This window comes from Pseudoliparis swirei, chromosome 9 (genome assembly GCF_029220125.1).
Source record: "Pseudoliparis swirei isolate HS2019 ecotype Mariana Trench chromosome 9, NWPU_hadal_v1, whole genome shotgun sequence".
In the NCBI taxonomy this organism is placed as follows: domain Eukaryota; kingdom Metazoa; phylum Chordata; class Actinopteri; order Perciformes; family Liparidae; genus Pseudoliparis; species Pseudoliparis swirei.
The window spans coordinates 27,752,237-27,764,736 of record NC_079396.1 but is presented as its reverse complement, the minus strand read 5'-3'; the positions used below and the strand labels follow the sequence as shown (position 1 = coordinate 27,764,736).

At 49.5% G+C, this 12,500-nt stretch overlaps 1 protein-coding gene across 1 annotated transcript in view; it reads left to right on the top strand.

The window, feature by feature from the left end:
- Positions 1-154: 154 nt before the first annotated feature.
- zbtb46 (zinc finger and BTB domain containing 46) overlaps positions 155-12,500 on the top strand; it is a 49,825-nt gene continuing 37,479 nt past the window's right edge. The window contains exons 1-3 of the mRNA XM_056422565.1: positions 155-414; positions 839-1,060; positions 1,899-2,778. Coding sequence (XP_056278540.1) covers positions 412-414; positions 839-1,060; positions 1,899-2,778 — 1,105 coding nt within the window. The 5' untranslated portion in view covers positions 155-411. The remainder of the gene's footprint in view (positions 415-838; positions 1,061-1,898; positions 2,779-12,500) is intronic.

Sequence of the window (12,500 nt, the reverse complement as noted above, 5' to 3'; positions counted from 1 at the left end):
GCTATTGCCATCTTGGTTTTTTGGAAGTCTCCATCTTGTTTTTTTATGGTCACCATCTTACTAACTTTTTCGCAACTGGATGAGTCGCCCCCTCTGGCCATTCGAGAGAATGCAGGTGTAAGTCACTTCAGCACCGTGAACACTGAAGAGTTGGGTCTCCATTCACTGACGAGTCAACGGCTTCACAACATGAGCCGTTAGAGACTCTTTTCTTTAGTTTTCAGAGAACATGTTTTTATAAATACACGTTCACAACCCAGACTGAGGTAAAAAAAAAACACAGAGGTGAAGGTTCGAAAATCGACTTTTTTCTCTCATCTTAACTCGACAGCCTGATTGAATATTCAGTCGGGAAAGATGAAGAAAAGAAAATCAAGGAACTGAGGATGTCTATTGATACACGTTGTTTGAATGGTAAACTGGTTTTTCGCTAAATTAAGTATTTTCCTCTCTCTCAACTGTTTTGTGAAATTGTCACGCTTTTAAACTGACATTTTAAATTAGCTTTACGCACACACACACACACACACACACACACAAACGAACCTGTCAGACACTTGTGTTACTATTTGTTGCCGGTCTGTTTTTAGACATCAAACTCCAGCAGTTGGGATGTGTTCTCCATTGATGTCATCGTTTTTTATGTCATTATTGAAGGGTGCTGCTAAATGTGCTCATCCCCCCTCCCCCCATACACATGCCCCCCGCCCAACCTCTTACATGAAAAGGGTTTTTTTTTTCAGTGAAAAAAAAAGGTTTATATTTCATCAAGTTCTCGTACTTTTGCTATCCTCCCGCCGCCCGTTGACTCCGCCTTCTTGTTGTTGTCTCCAAGCAGACGTCGTGGAGGAGAGGCTTTAGTCGGGATAGCCAGATGAACAACAGGAAGGAGGACATGGAGATCTCCTCTCACTACCGCCAGCTCCTCCGGGAGCTCAACGAGCAGCGGCAGCACGGCATCCTGTGCGACGCCTGCGTCATCGTGGACGGGAAGATCTTCAAGGCCCACAAGAACGTCCTGCTGGGCTCCTCGCGCTACTTCAAGACGCTTTACTGCCAGGTGAGGGGCGGGGCTTAGGGATGGCTTTGTCATTCTCTCCACATGTTGCTCGCAAAAACAAACAAAAAACATTAGCTTAGAAAATATTTTCAAAAAAGCCCAAAACATTTACTCTCTAAATAAAAAACCTTTGCTCACAAAATGACTTTTTTTTTCTAACAATTTTTTTTAAATGGCTCTAAAAAACCAAACATTTGGTCTAAAAATAAAAACATTTGCTCTCAAAATAAAAATATTTTCTAACATTTTTTTTACTCTAAATAAAAAATGCTGCTCTTAAAATGAAAAAAATATTTGCTCATCCAAAAATTCTGCTCAACAAAAAATATTTACTCACCAAATAAAAAACATTTGCTTCCAAATAAAAATATTTGCCGTAAACAATTTAAAAATTCTTCTCAAAATATAAATTTCCCTTTAAAATAAAAAAAATTGCTCACAAAATTCAATAACAAAAATAAACATTTACTCTAAAATAAAATGTTGCTCTCAAAATCAAAAAAGATATTTGCTAAAAAAAAAAAAAAAAAAATTGCTCTCAAGATGAAATAATTATTCTTAAAAAAAAAATTTGCACACAAAATAAAAACGTTCATCTCAAAATAACAGTATATATCTCAAAATTAAAAAAACATTTGCTTTTAAAATATAAATGTTTTTGATTTGCAGCAACACATTCCGGATTCATCAGCAAAACTAACAATTAATTTTTTTTAAAAACTTCCTCTAAAAACCTTTTTGTTTGTTTGCGTAATAAAGACACAAATCCACCTCCATAGTTTTTCTGCGTGAGATATCTTAACCGAGATTTTACAATTTGTTTCGTCGCCTCCTTCAGGTTAAAAAAGGGGCGGAGCCCCACCACATGATGACCGTCACTCACCTGGACATCGTCACGGCGACGGGCTTCAAGGCCATCCTGGACTTCATGTACTCGGCGCACCTCGCCCTCACCAGCAAGAACGTGATCGAGGTCATGTCGGCCGCCAGCTACCTGCAGATGACGGACATCGTGCAGGCGTGCCACGGCTTCATCAAGGCGGCGCTGGACATCAGCCTCCGCTCCGAGATGGCCGACGAACTCGCCGACTTCGAGATGGGGGCGGTGTCCGGCGGGCAGGCGGGCGGAGCGGGCGTGGGAGGAGCCGGAGGAGGAGGAGGAGGAGGAGGGATCGTGGGCACGGCGTCCGAAGCGCTGGCCTCCATCATGTCCGGCCGCAGCACCTCGCCGTGGCTGGCTCGCCGCACCAGCCCGGCCGACTCCTCCGGCGACTCGGCCATCGCCGGCTGCCACGAGGGCGGGGGGGGCAGCACGTACGGCGGCAAGGAGGAGCAGGAGCCGCCCACGAGCCACGAGAGCCAGGCGGAGGCCGGCCACGACTCGCAGCCCGCCTGGCCGCACGACTACCGGCCCGCCAGCGTCAAGGAGGAGCAGGTGTCGCCCGCCTCCTCCTCGCACCCGCGGGACACCCCGAGGGGCGCGGCCCAGAGCCAGGGGGAGGAGCAGGGGCCCGGAGGGGGAGGGGCCTGGCAACCCCTGTCGGGGGCGGGGCGAAGGAAGAACAGGAAGAACAAGGACACCGTCAGGCACATTACCCAGCAGGCCGAGAGGACCTGGGACCGGGACCGGGACCGGCACCGGGACAGCGGGCCCGGGTCTCCGCTGCCCTCCATGCTGGCCGTGGCCGGATGGAACTACAACGGACAGGAAATACCAGGTAAGAGCTTCCCGGCTAACGGGGAAAGAGCTCCGTGTGTGAGCGCTGAAAGGTTGGACGGCTGCTTTTTTTATTTTTAAGTGGACTTTCAAAAATTAGCCGGCCGGCGGGCCGACGAGACAAGCGCCGCCGTCTCGGAGGAGACGGCGCGGTTCTGCTCTGATGACTGAAGAGTTTTCCACCGGTGTTACCCGCGGTTCTTCCCGTACGACACCCGGTCGTCCAATCGGTGACGAGTGAGCGACTCGTGAGACGAGGAACAGAGGATCGCTGAGGGAGAGATTATTATTATGATTATTATTCTGACTCCATCTGATTCATCCGGCTTAAAAGAAACGTCAAAACTGGCCGAGTTGGACTCTAGCAGAACTCCGGGTTCGGCACACACACACACACACACACACACTCACACTCACGCACACACACACGTACACACACACACACATACACACATAAACTCATACACACAGACACACTTACACACACACTTAATGCTCCGTGTCTAAAGACGACCTCTTTTCTGCTTTGGGCCCCGCGGTGCGCACCAAACACACTCACACACACACACACTCACACACACACACACACACACACACACACACACATTCACACACACACACACACACACACTCATCACTCACACACACACACATCACTCACACACACACACACTCATCACACACACACACTCACACACACTCACACACACACACTCACACACACACACACACACTCACACACACACACTCACACACACACACACACACACACACACACACACACACACACACACACACTCACTCACACACACACTCACTCACACACACACGTCACTCACACACACTCACTCACACACACACACACACTCACTCACACACCTCATACACTCCTCACCACACACACACTCACTCCACACACGCCACACACACACACACTCCTCACTCCTCACTCACACACACACACTCACACACACACACTCACACACACACACACACACACTCTCACACACACTCACTCACACACACACACTCACTCACACACATACACACACACACACACACTCACACACACACTCACACACACACACTCACACTCACACACACACGTAATGCTCCGTGTGTAAAGACGACCTCTTCTCCGCTCAACGTGTCTTCAAGGTGATTATCTCCAAATCTTGAGAGGTGTGAGGGGAACGCCGATGGATGCGGACGGACAATAGACGACAACAATAACACACACACACACACACACACACACACACACGTAGGCCAACTCCGATGTATTTTTGGGGAGTGTCTCGAGTGATCCTCAGCCTCACAGACTTGGTTTTGTGAACTCCATTACGCTAAAAACCCCGAATACATGAAAAGCACTTAGCTGCATGTGTGTGTGTGTGTGTGTGTGTGTGTGTGTGTGTGTGTGTGTGTGTGTGTGTGTGTGTTTGTGTGTGTGTGTGTTTGTGTGTGTGTGTGTGTGTGTGTGTGTGTGTGTGTGTGTGAGTGTGTGTGTGTGTGTGTGTGTGTGTGTGTGTGTGTGTGTGTGTGTGTGTGAGTGTGTGTGTGTGTGTGTGTGTGTGTGTGTGTGTGTGTGTGTGTGTGTGTGTGTGTGTGTGTGTGTGTGTGTGTGTGTGTGTGTGTGGTGTGTGTGTGTGTGTGTGTCTGTGAGTGTGTGTGTGTCTGTGAGTGTGTGTGTGTGTGTGTCTGTGAGTGTGTGTGTGTGTGTGTTTGGTGTGCACCGTGGGGCCCAAGGCGTCGATAGGTAGATCATTAAAAGTAAGAGAAGCTAATCCTGGTGCATTCAGGGACCGGCGGTGAAACGGGAACACGCGCCGCGGCGGGAAGGAAAACAGGATAATTGAATTGACCCGGGTCACCGCGCGGATTACCATCGCTGGCTCCCCCCCCCCCCTCTCTCTCTCCCTCCCTCTCTCATGGGGTTTAGGAAAGGACCTTCTAGAAAGGGCAAGACGAGGAGAAGGAGACAGAGCATCCGTACGCTTATGAGGACTTTGCTTTAAGCGTCCTAAATCCTCAGATTATTACGGTGACCGGGTACATCTTGAGTTCAGAGCCACAAACACACACACACACATACAGACGGACACACACACACACACAGACACACACACACACACACACACACATACAGACAGACACACACACACACACACAGACACACACACGGACACACACACACATACAAAGTGCACTGTGGTAGAAGGTAGAGTTTTAGTCTGGCTGTGGTGAAACAAACCATCATGGGGAGAGAGAGAGAGAGAGAGAGAGAGGAGAAGGAGAGGGGGCGATAGAGAGGAGATAGAGATGAGAGAGAGAGATGAGCGAGAGAGAGAGGAGAAGGAGAGGGGGCGATAGAGAGGAGATAGACATGAGAGAGAGAGATGAGCGAGAGAGAGAGGAGAAGGAGAGGGGGCGATAGAGAGGAGATAGAGATGAGAGAGAGAGATGAGCGAGAGAGAGAGAGAGGAGAAGGAGAGGGGGCGATAGAGAGGAGATAGAGATGAGAGAGAGAGGAGAAGGAGAGGGGGCGATAGAGAGGAGATAGAGATGAGAGAGAGAGAGAGAGAGAGAGAGAGAGAGAGAGAGAGAGAGAGAGGTGTTAGAGGAAGTCTGGTGGGTGGAGACTCAGAATGGAGGAGGAGTCACCGTCATCAGAGCAGTGGCTCGCGGTGTATGACAGGGGGGGGGGGGCTTAGTGAGTGAGTGTCATTATCTAGACTTCTATACAACCAGAGGAGTCGCCCCCTGGTGGTCAGCAGAGGGAGTGCAGCAGGAGGTCCTCGGTTGTTTCCTTGAAGGTGAAGAGGAGCTGTAGAGGAGAGAGGGACCTTCAGTCGGAGATGAGCTTCATTCTTTATTGATGAGAAGTGCCGAGACACTCATCCCTCTCTCACTCCCTCTCTCTCTCTCTCTCTCTCTCTCTCTCTCTCTCTCTCTCTCTCTATGTCTCTCTCTCTCCCTCCCTCTCTCTATGTCTCTCTCCCTCTCTCTCTCTCTCTCTCTCTCTCCTCTCTCTCTCTCCCTCTCTCTCTCTCTCTCTCTCTCTCTCTCTCTCTCTCTCTCTCTCAGTTCACGCTGAGCGTCAGAGCGACAGGGTGTGTGTTTGGGAGCTGCGGAGCGTTGTCTGTGTGTTTCTCTCTTCTCTGTTCTTTCATAGTTGTGTGTATTTAGTTTATGTGGTTTATTAGTTGGTTTCACAGTAGGTTAATTTGTTTGGTGATTAGTTGGGTTTTTCTCTGGGTGTCTTCCCGCTGCGGTGCCTCACCGGGCTCGGGGGCGTGTAGAAATGTTTGCCCTTCCCCCGCTGCTCACGAGGAGACACGGGATTAAGATCTCCGGTGACTCCTCGTGCAGCGTGGAGGAATTGGCTCGGGCAGTCGGGAAGAAAGTCGGGTTCAGCAGCGTGAAGTCCGCCGGCAAGATGAACGGCTCGGTCGTGATCTTCCTGGATCAGGTGGGGAAGGTGAGCCGTGGTAGAGGAGGGTCTCGGTGGGAGATTTGTTTGTGCAGGTGTTTCCGCTGGACCAGCCGTCCACCAGAGTCCTCGTGTCAAACGTCCCTCCGCTCATCTCCGATGAGTTTCTCAGCAGAGAGCTCTCCCGGCACGGAAAGCTGGTCTCCCCGATGAGAGAGATCTCATCAGGGTTCAAGGAGAGCGAGATGAAGCACATCATGAGTTACCGTAGATCGGTTTATATGATACTCAACGACCGGAGCGCTGGAGTTAAACCTGCGCTTCAGCGTCAGAGTAGATGATGTTAATTATAGCGTCGTCGCTCTTGATCGATGAAGTTCTTTCATTGCGGGAAGGCACACCCCCGCGGTCTGCTCGAAGCGGCGACCAGCGTCAGCTGGTCCGCCCAGCGGCGCCGCGCGCCACACCAGCGTGGGGGAGCAGCGGGCGGGGGGCGGGCATCAAGGCTGTGCACCGCACTGACCCAACGGAGAGCACTACTGCTGGACCCGACACACATGTGGTGGGTATGAATGAGAGCGTGAGTGAGGGGGGTGAGGGTGGTGAGGCTGGACAGGGCAGTGGAAGGCAGGCTGTGGATGGAGTGACTGAGAAAAAGGAAAAAAAGACCCAAAGATGGAGGGGATGTGAGTGAAACTGCCAAGAGCAGTGGGGTAGAGGCTGTGGGTGAGGGGGGAAGTGGGGAGGAGGAAGGAAAACAAGAAAAAGAAGGGGGGGGAAAAGAAAAAAAGATTTAAAAAACTAGAAATAATATTGATGATGGTATTACGAGTGGTGATGGTGGCACGGGCTTAGAGGTGGAGGTAGAGGTGGAAGTGGGGTGGAAAATGATGAGGAAAGTGAGAAAGAGGAGGAAAAGGGAAAAAGACGAGGACAATGGTGGTGAGAAGCCCATAGAGGGGGTAGGACAGGTGGGTGGAGTCGAAGAGGTGGAGGAGGACGGTGCAGGGGAGGAGGGGGCGGAGCAGGTAGAGGTGGACGAGGAGGAAGCAGGGGGGCAGAAAGAGGCCTCAAAAAGAAAGAAGAGCGGCCAGAGCGCCGGCGGCGAGGCCAAAGCCAGCAGGGTGGAGGTGAGGAGGAGGAGTCAGGGGGCGGGGCCGGTGGAGGACAGCAGTGATGAGGAGGGGTCAGACGACAGCGACTCTCCTCTGTTTTTAACTAATAGTCAGACACAAAAGCTGTATACAGCCGATGAAATAAGTCTGTTTTCACATAAAACAAAAAACAAACAAAAAGTAGAAGTCAGGGATCACTTCCCTGACCTCGTGGCCTTTGTTCAGTCGTGCCAGTTCCACATGAGGAAAAAAAAATTAGACAAACAAGAGATTTTTAGGATTAAAAAGTTTTTACCCAAAGTAAAGGAGTGCACCCAGCAGGGGGAGGTGGAGAGCTCCAATGTGTGTTTTAATTAATTTGTTGATTTTAAGTTTTATTTGTTTTTTAAGCTCTTTTCTTTTAATGAACACATTCAGAGTCAGAGTTTTAAACGTAAATGGAGCGAGGGACAGTAAGAAGAGAACATCTATTTATGAATTTAACAAGATGAAAGCCAACGATGTTCTCTTCTTACAAGAGACGCACAGCGACAGCACCAACGAGGCGGACTGGAGGAGGGAGTGGGGGAAGTCCTTCTGAGCCACAACACCAACCTCAGCGGAGGTGGGCTTCCTCTTCTCCAGGGCCTTCAGCCGGCGGTCACTGGAGGTCAAACACATCGTGGAGGGGAGGCTGTTCTTTGTGAAAGCACGGTTCGACCTTTTTAACGTGGTTTTATAAATATCTATGCTCCAACAACTGGGACAGAGAGGCTGTTTTATCCAAAGTTAATGATGTTTTAAATGACTGCGCCTCGGAGGATTTTTTATTCTTGGGGGGGGATTTTAACTGCACAGAGGATGATTTTAATGACAGAAACCACACAGAGCCACATCCAGCTTCACAGCAGGTGCTGAGGAGGCTGGTCCATTCTCATGGTCTGGTGGACGTGTGGAGAAGGATGCATCCGGACTGCCGACAGTACACATGGTCCCACGTTAGTGAGGGAAGGATCTCCTCAGCCAGGTTAGACCGTATTTATGTTTTTAAGCACCATTTAAATATTTTTAAAATGTGCAGCATTGTTCTGGCTGGTTTTACTGATCACTCTTTGGTTTTATGTCATGTTTTTATTAGGAACTTTTTACCCAGGAGCGCGTATTGGCATTTTAATTCAGTTTTAACTTTCGATAGGAATTTTAGAGAGGTGTTGTTTTATTTTTGAGGAGGAGTGATTTTAATAATCTTAGGCAGTTGTGGGACCGTGGTAAGGTAGAAATTAAGCTCCTTTGTCAGCAGCACACTTTCAACGTCACTAGAGACGTCACCAGATCTATGAAGGACCTGGAGACTGAGATAGTGGACCTAGAAAGTTTGAGCGAGTCCACAGGAGATCGAGGACATATTGAAGTCCTCAAAAGTAAAAAGGCGGCTCTCGCCGACCTGTTCGAAGTTAGAGTACAAGGCGCACTGGTCAGGTCCCGATTCCAGACCATCGCGAGATGGACACTCCCTCTAGCTTCTTCTTCGGCCTGGAGAAGAGGGTGGGCAGGCGAGTGATCCACTCACTGCTGACGGACGAGGGCAGCGGTTGTGGAGCCAAGCCAGATCCGGAAGCGGCGGTGGGGTTTTACTCCTCCCTTTATGCCAGTGAGTATAGGGAGGAGGGAGAGTCGACGGAGGGGCTCTGTGGGGAGCTGCCTCAGGTCTCCGAGGAGACTAATGAGGAGCTCGACAGACCCATAACCCCCCAAGAGCTGAAAGCTGCCCTGCAGGAATGCAGGAGGCGCCCCCGGTATCGACGGCCTCCCCGCTGAATTTTATAAAAAGTACTGGGATGTCCTCGGAGGGGACATCCTAGACGTCTTCAACGAGAGTCTGGCCTCTGGTTCCATGCCGATGTCCTGCCGGAGGGCAGTACTAACGCTACTGCCAAAAAAAGGAAACCCGCAGGACATCGGTAACTTGCGCCTGTGTCTCTGCTGTGTGTGGATTACAAGCTTCTGTCCAGGGTCCTCGCCTCCAGGCTGAGGGGAGCTATGGAGCAGGTCCTCCATCGGGACCAGACCTACTGTGTGCCCGGCAGGTCCATGGTGGACAACGTCCACCTCATTCGGGACGTTTTGGAGGTCTCCAGCTCGTTGGGTATGGATACTGGTCTGATTTCTCTAGATCAGGAAAAGGCTTTTGACCGCGTTGAACACGGCTTCCTCTGGAAAGTTCTGGGGAAGTTTGGGTTCAGCGCTGGCTTCATAGCTAAGATCAAGGTGTTGTACAGTAATGTTGAGAGTGTGCTGAAGATAAACGGCAGGCTGTGTGCTCCTTTTAGAGTGAGTAGAGGGGTCCGGCAGGGCTGTGCTCTGTCCGGGATGCTCTACGCACTCTCCCTCGAGCCCCTCCTCATTAAAATACGCTCTAGCCTGCATGGTTTGGTTTTACCTGGTTTTAATGAGGGAATGATTTTATCGGCATATGCCGACGACGTTGTTGTTTTTATTAAGAACCAAAATGATGTGAACCTTTTAAATCAAATAGTACATGATTTTAGCACGGCATCATCAGCGAGGGTGAACTGGAAGAAAAGTGAAGCCCTCGCTGTGCGTGGCGGCCTCCCGGTTCTTCCGCAAACGCTCATATGGAAAAAGGACGGTTTTAAATATTTAGGGATATACCTGGGGAAACCGAGCATGGTCCAGATGAACTGGGAGGGCGTCACAGAGAAGATAGAGGGGAAACTTTCCAAGTGGAAGTGGCTGCTCCCCCAGATGTCTTTTAAAGGTAGAGTACTGGTTTTAAACAATCTTATTGCATCCCAACTGTGGCACAGGTTGACCGTTTTAGACCCTCCCTCTGGCTTCTTAGCCAACATACAAAGGAAAATGGTGGATTTTTTTAGGAGGGTCTACACTGGGTGCCACAGGGGGTGCTGTTTTTAACCAGAGAGGAGGGGGGACAGGGCCTTTTTTATCCGGCGAAGCCAAAATGGCCATTTATTTAACAAGGAAGTCCCGGGTGGAAACCAGAGAGGGGCAGGAGGCCAGGGCAGTGTGGCTCTGTAACATCAGAGCCAGACTCTGGCTGGAGTTCAGATTTTATAAACACATTGGAGACCTGGATGCTTTTAAACAACGCTGGTGTTTTAAAGACATTGTTTGTTCTGTGGTGGAGGAGGAGCTGGTATTTGCACCACTTTTTATTAGGTAAAACATGTTTTTTGTTTTGTTTGTTTGCTTTTATTTTAAACAACCTGATTTTAAAAAATACTTCTTTTTTAAAGAAACGTAATGGTTAAAAAAAAGTAAATAAAGTGTTTTTAAAAAATCCACCTTGAAAAATATCTCTCTCTCTCCCTCTCTCTCTCTCCCTCTCTCTGCCTCCCTCTCCCTCTCTCCCTCTCTCTCTCTCTCTCCCTCTCTCTCTCTCTCTCCCTCTCTCTCTCCCTCTCTCTCTGCCTCCCTCTCTCCCTCTCTCTCTCTCTCTCTCCCTCTCTGCCTCCCTCTCTCTCTCCCTCTCTGCCTCCCTCTCTCTCTCTCCCTCTCCATCTCTCTCCCCCTCTCTCTCTCTCTCTCTGCCTCCCTCTCTCTCTCTGCCTCTCTCTCTCTCTCTCTTCTTCTTGTTTGTTGCCACAAACATTTTTAAATCTCACATTGCAAAATAGAAAAATAGAAACACTCCGCTCGCATTCCCGTTCTTACGATGGTGAATATGTCATCAGATATGATATCAGAGATGACATATACCCCCCCCCCCACACACACACACACATTCCTGCTCTTTAAATGATTCCCTGAAATGTATTTTGCGTTAGAGCCCCCCCACCCCCCATGCTTAAAAAGCATGAAGAAGTCATTCCTGTAGTTGATTGTCAGTGAGTCGGTTCATCAATTATTTGATCTTCAGAAAATCAATACATTCATCTGTGATGAAGCTGCTTCAAACTTTATTTAATTGTTTTCTGAGACATTATTCATCTTCTTTTTCCATTTTGGCTTTTAGCAACGAGAAATTACGAGGAGTCGCCCCCTGGTGGTCAGGAGGGAGAATGTAGCTTTAACACATGAAGCATAGACTTCTATACAACCAGAGGAGTCGCCCCCTGGTGGTTAGGAGAGAGAATGCAGCTTTAACACATGACGCATATACTTCTATACAACCAGAGGAGTCGCCCCCTGGTGGTTAGGAGAGAGAATGCAGCTTCGATGGAACATCCGTTCACTTCCTTTAATACTTAAACACACACACACAGAAAGTGCAATAGTTGTACCGATCTTCTCCAGTCTGTTCCATGTATGAGCTTCATCTCCTCACCTGCCCCCCCCCCCCCCCCCTGAAGCAGCCCCCCTCCACACATCTCTCAAAGCTGCCCTCTAGGTTACACTTCCACTTAAAACTTTATCCCTCTTAAATATAAGGGAATTAAAAATACATTTATATATATATTTAGTTTTCCTCCCTTTCCAAGTTTCTGCAGTCTAAAGGTGAACACTTGGTATAATGGGACCCTCCCCCCCCCGATGTATTTGCACTTCATTAAACTTGAAATAGGTTTAATATTTAAAACGTATCCCCCCCCTCCCCCTCACTAAAGAAGATTTAATATGTTCAGACTGTTTTAACCTTCCTCCTCCTCCTCCTCCTCCTCCTCCTCCTCTCCTCTCCCCCTCCTCCTCCTCCTCTCCTCTCCTCCTCCTCCTCCATGACATGGACCTTCTGTCCATGTCTTCATCTCTCTCTCTTTCTCTCCCTCTCTCCCTCCCTCCCCCTCTATCTCCCTCTCTCTCTTCCTCCCTCTCTCCCCCCCCCCCGACCTCTTTGTCCTCCCATTTCCACCCTGTTGACTTTTGTGGCCTCCGTCCTCACCACACCTCCCTCAGTCTCCCCCTCTCCCTCCCTCCATCCCCCCTTCCCCTTTGTGTGCCATGCTGCCACACACACACACACACACACACACACACACACTTTGTGTGTTTTATTTGTTGTTCTTGTGGGCGTTCTGAAGGAAGACTAAAATACCCCCCGCCCCCCCCCCCCGAGAGTAAGATATACAAATATATAAGTAAAGTTCCTCTGTAACCGTGGTAACCGATCGTTTCTCTCACCGCCCACCAGCCATCGCTGTCAGATGACCTCACATCCTGCTGGACAAGAGCCCCCCCCCCCACACACACACACAGACACACACACATTCACACAAT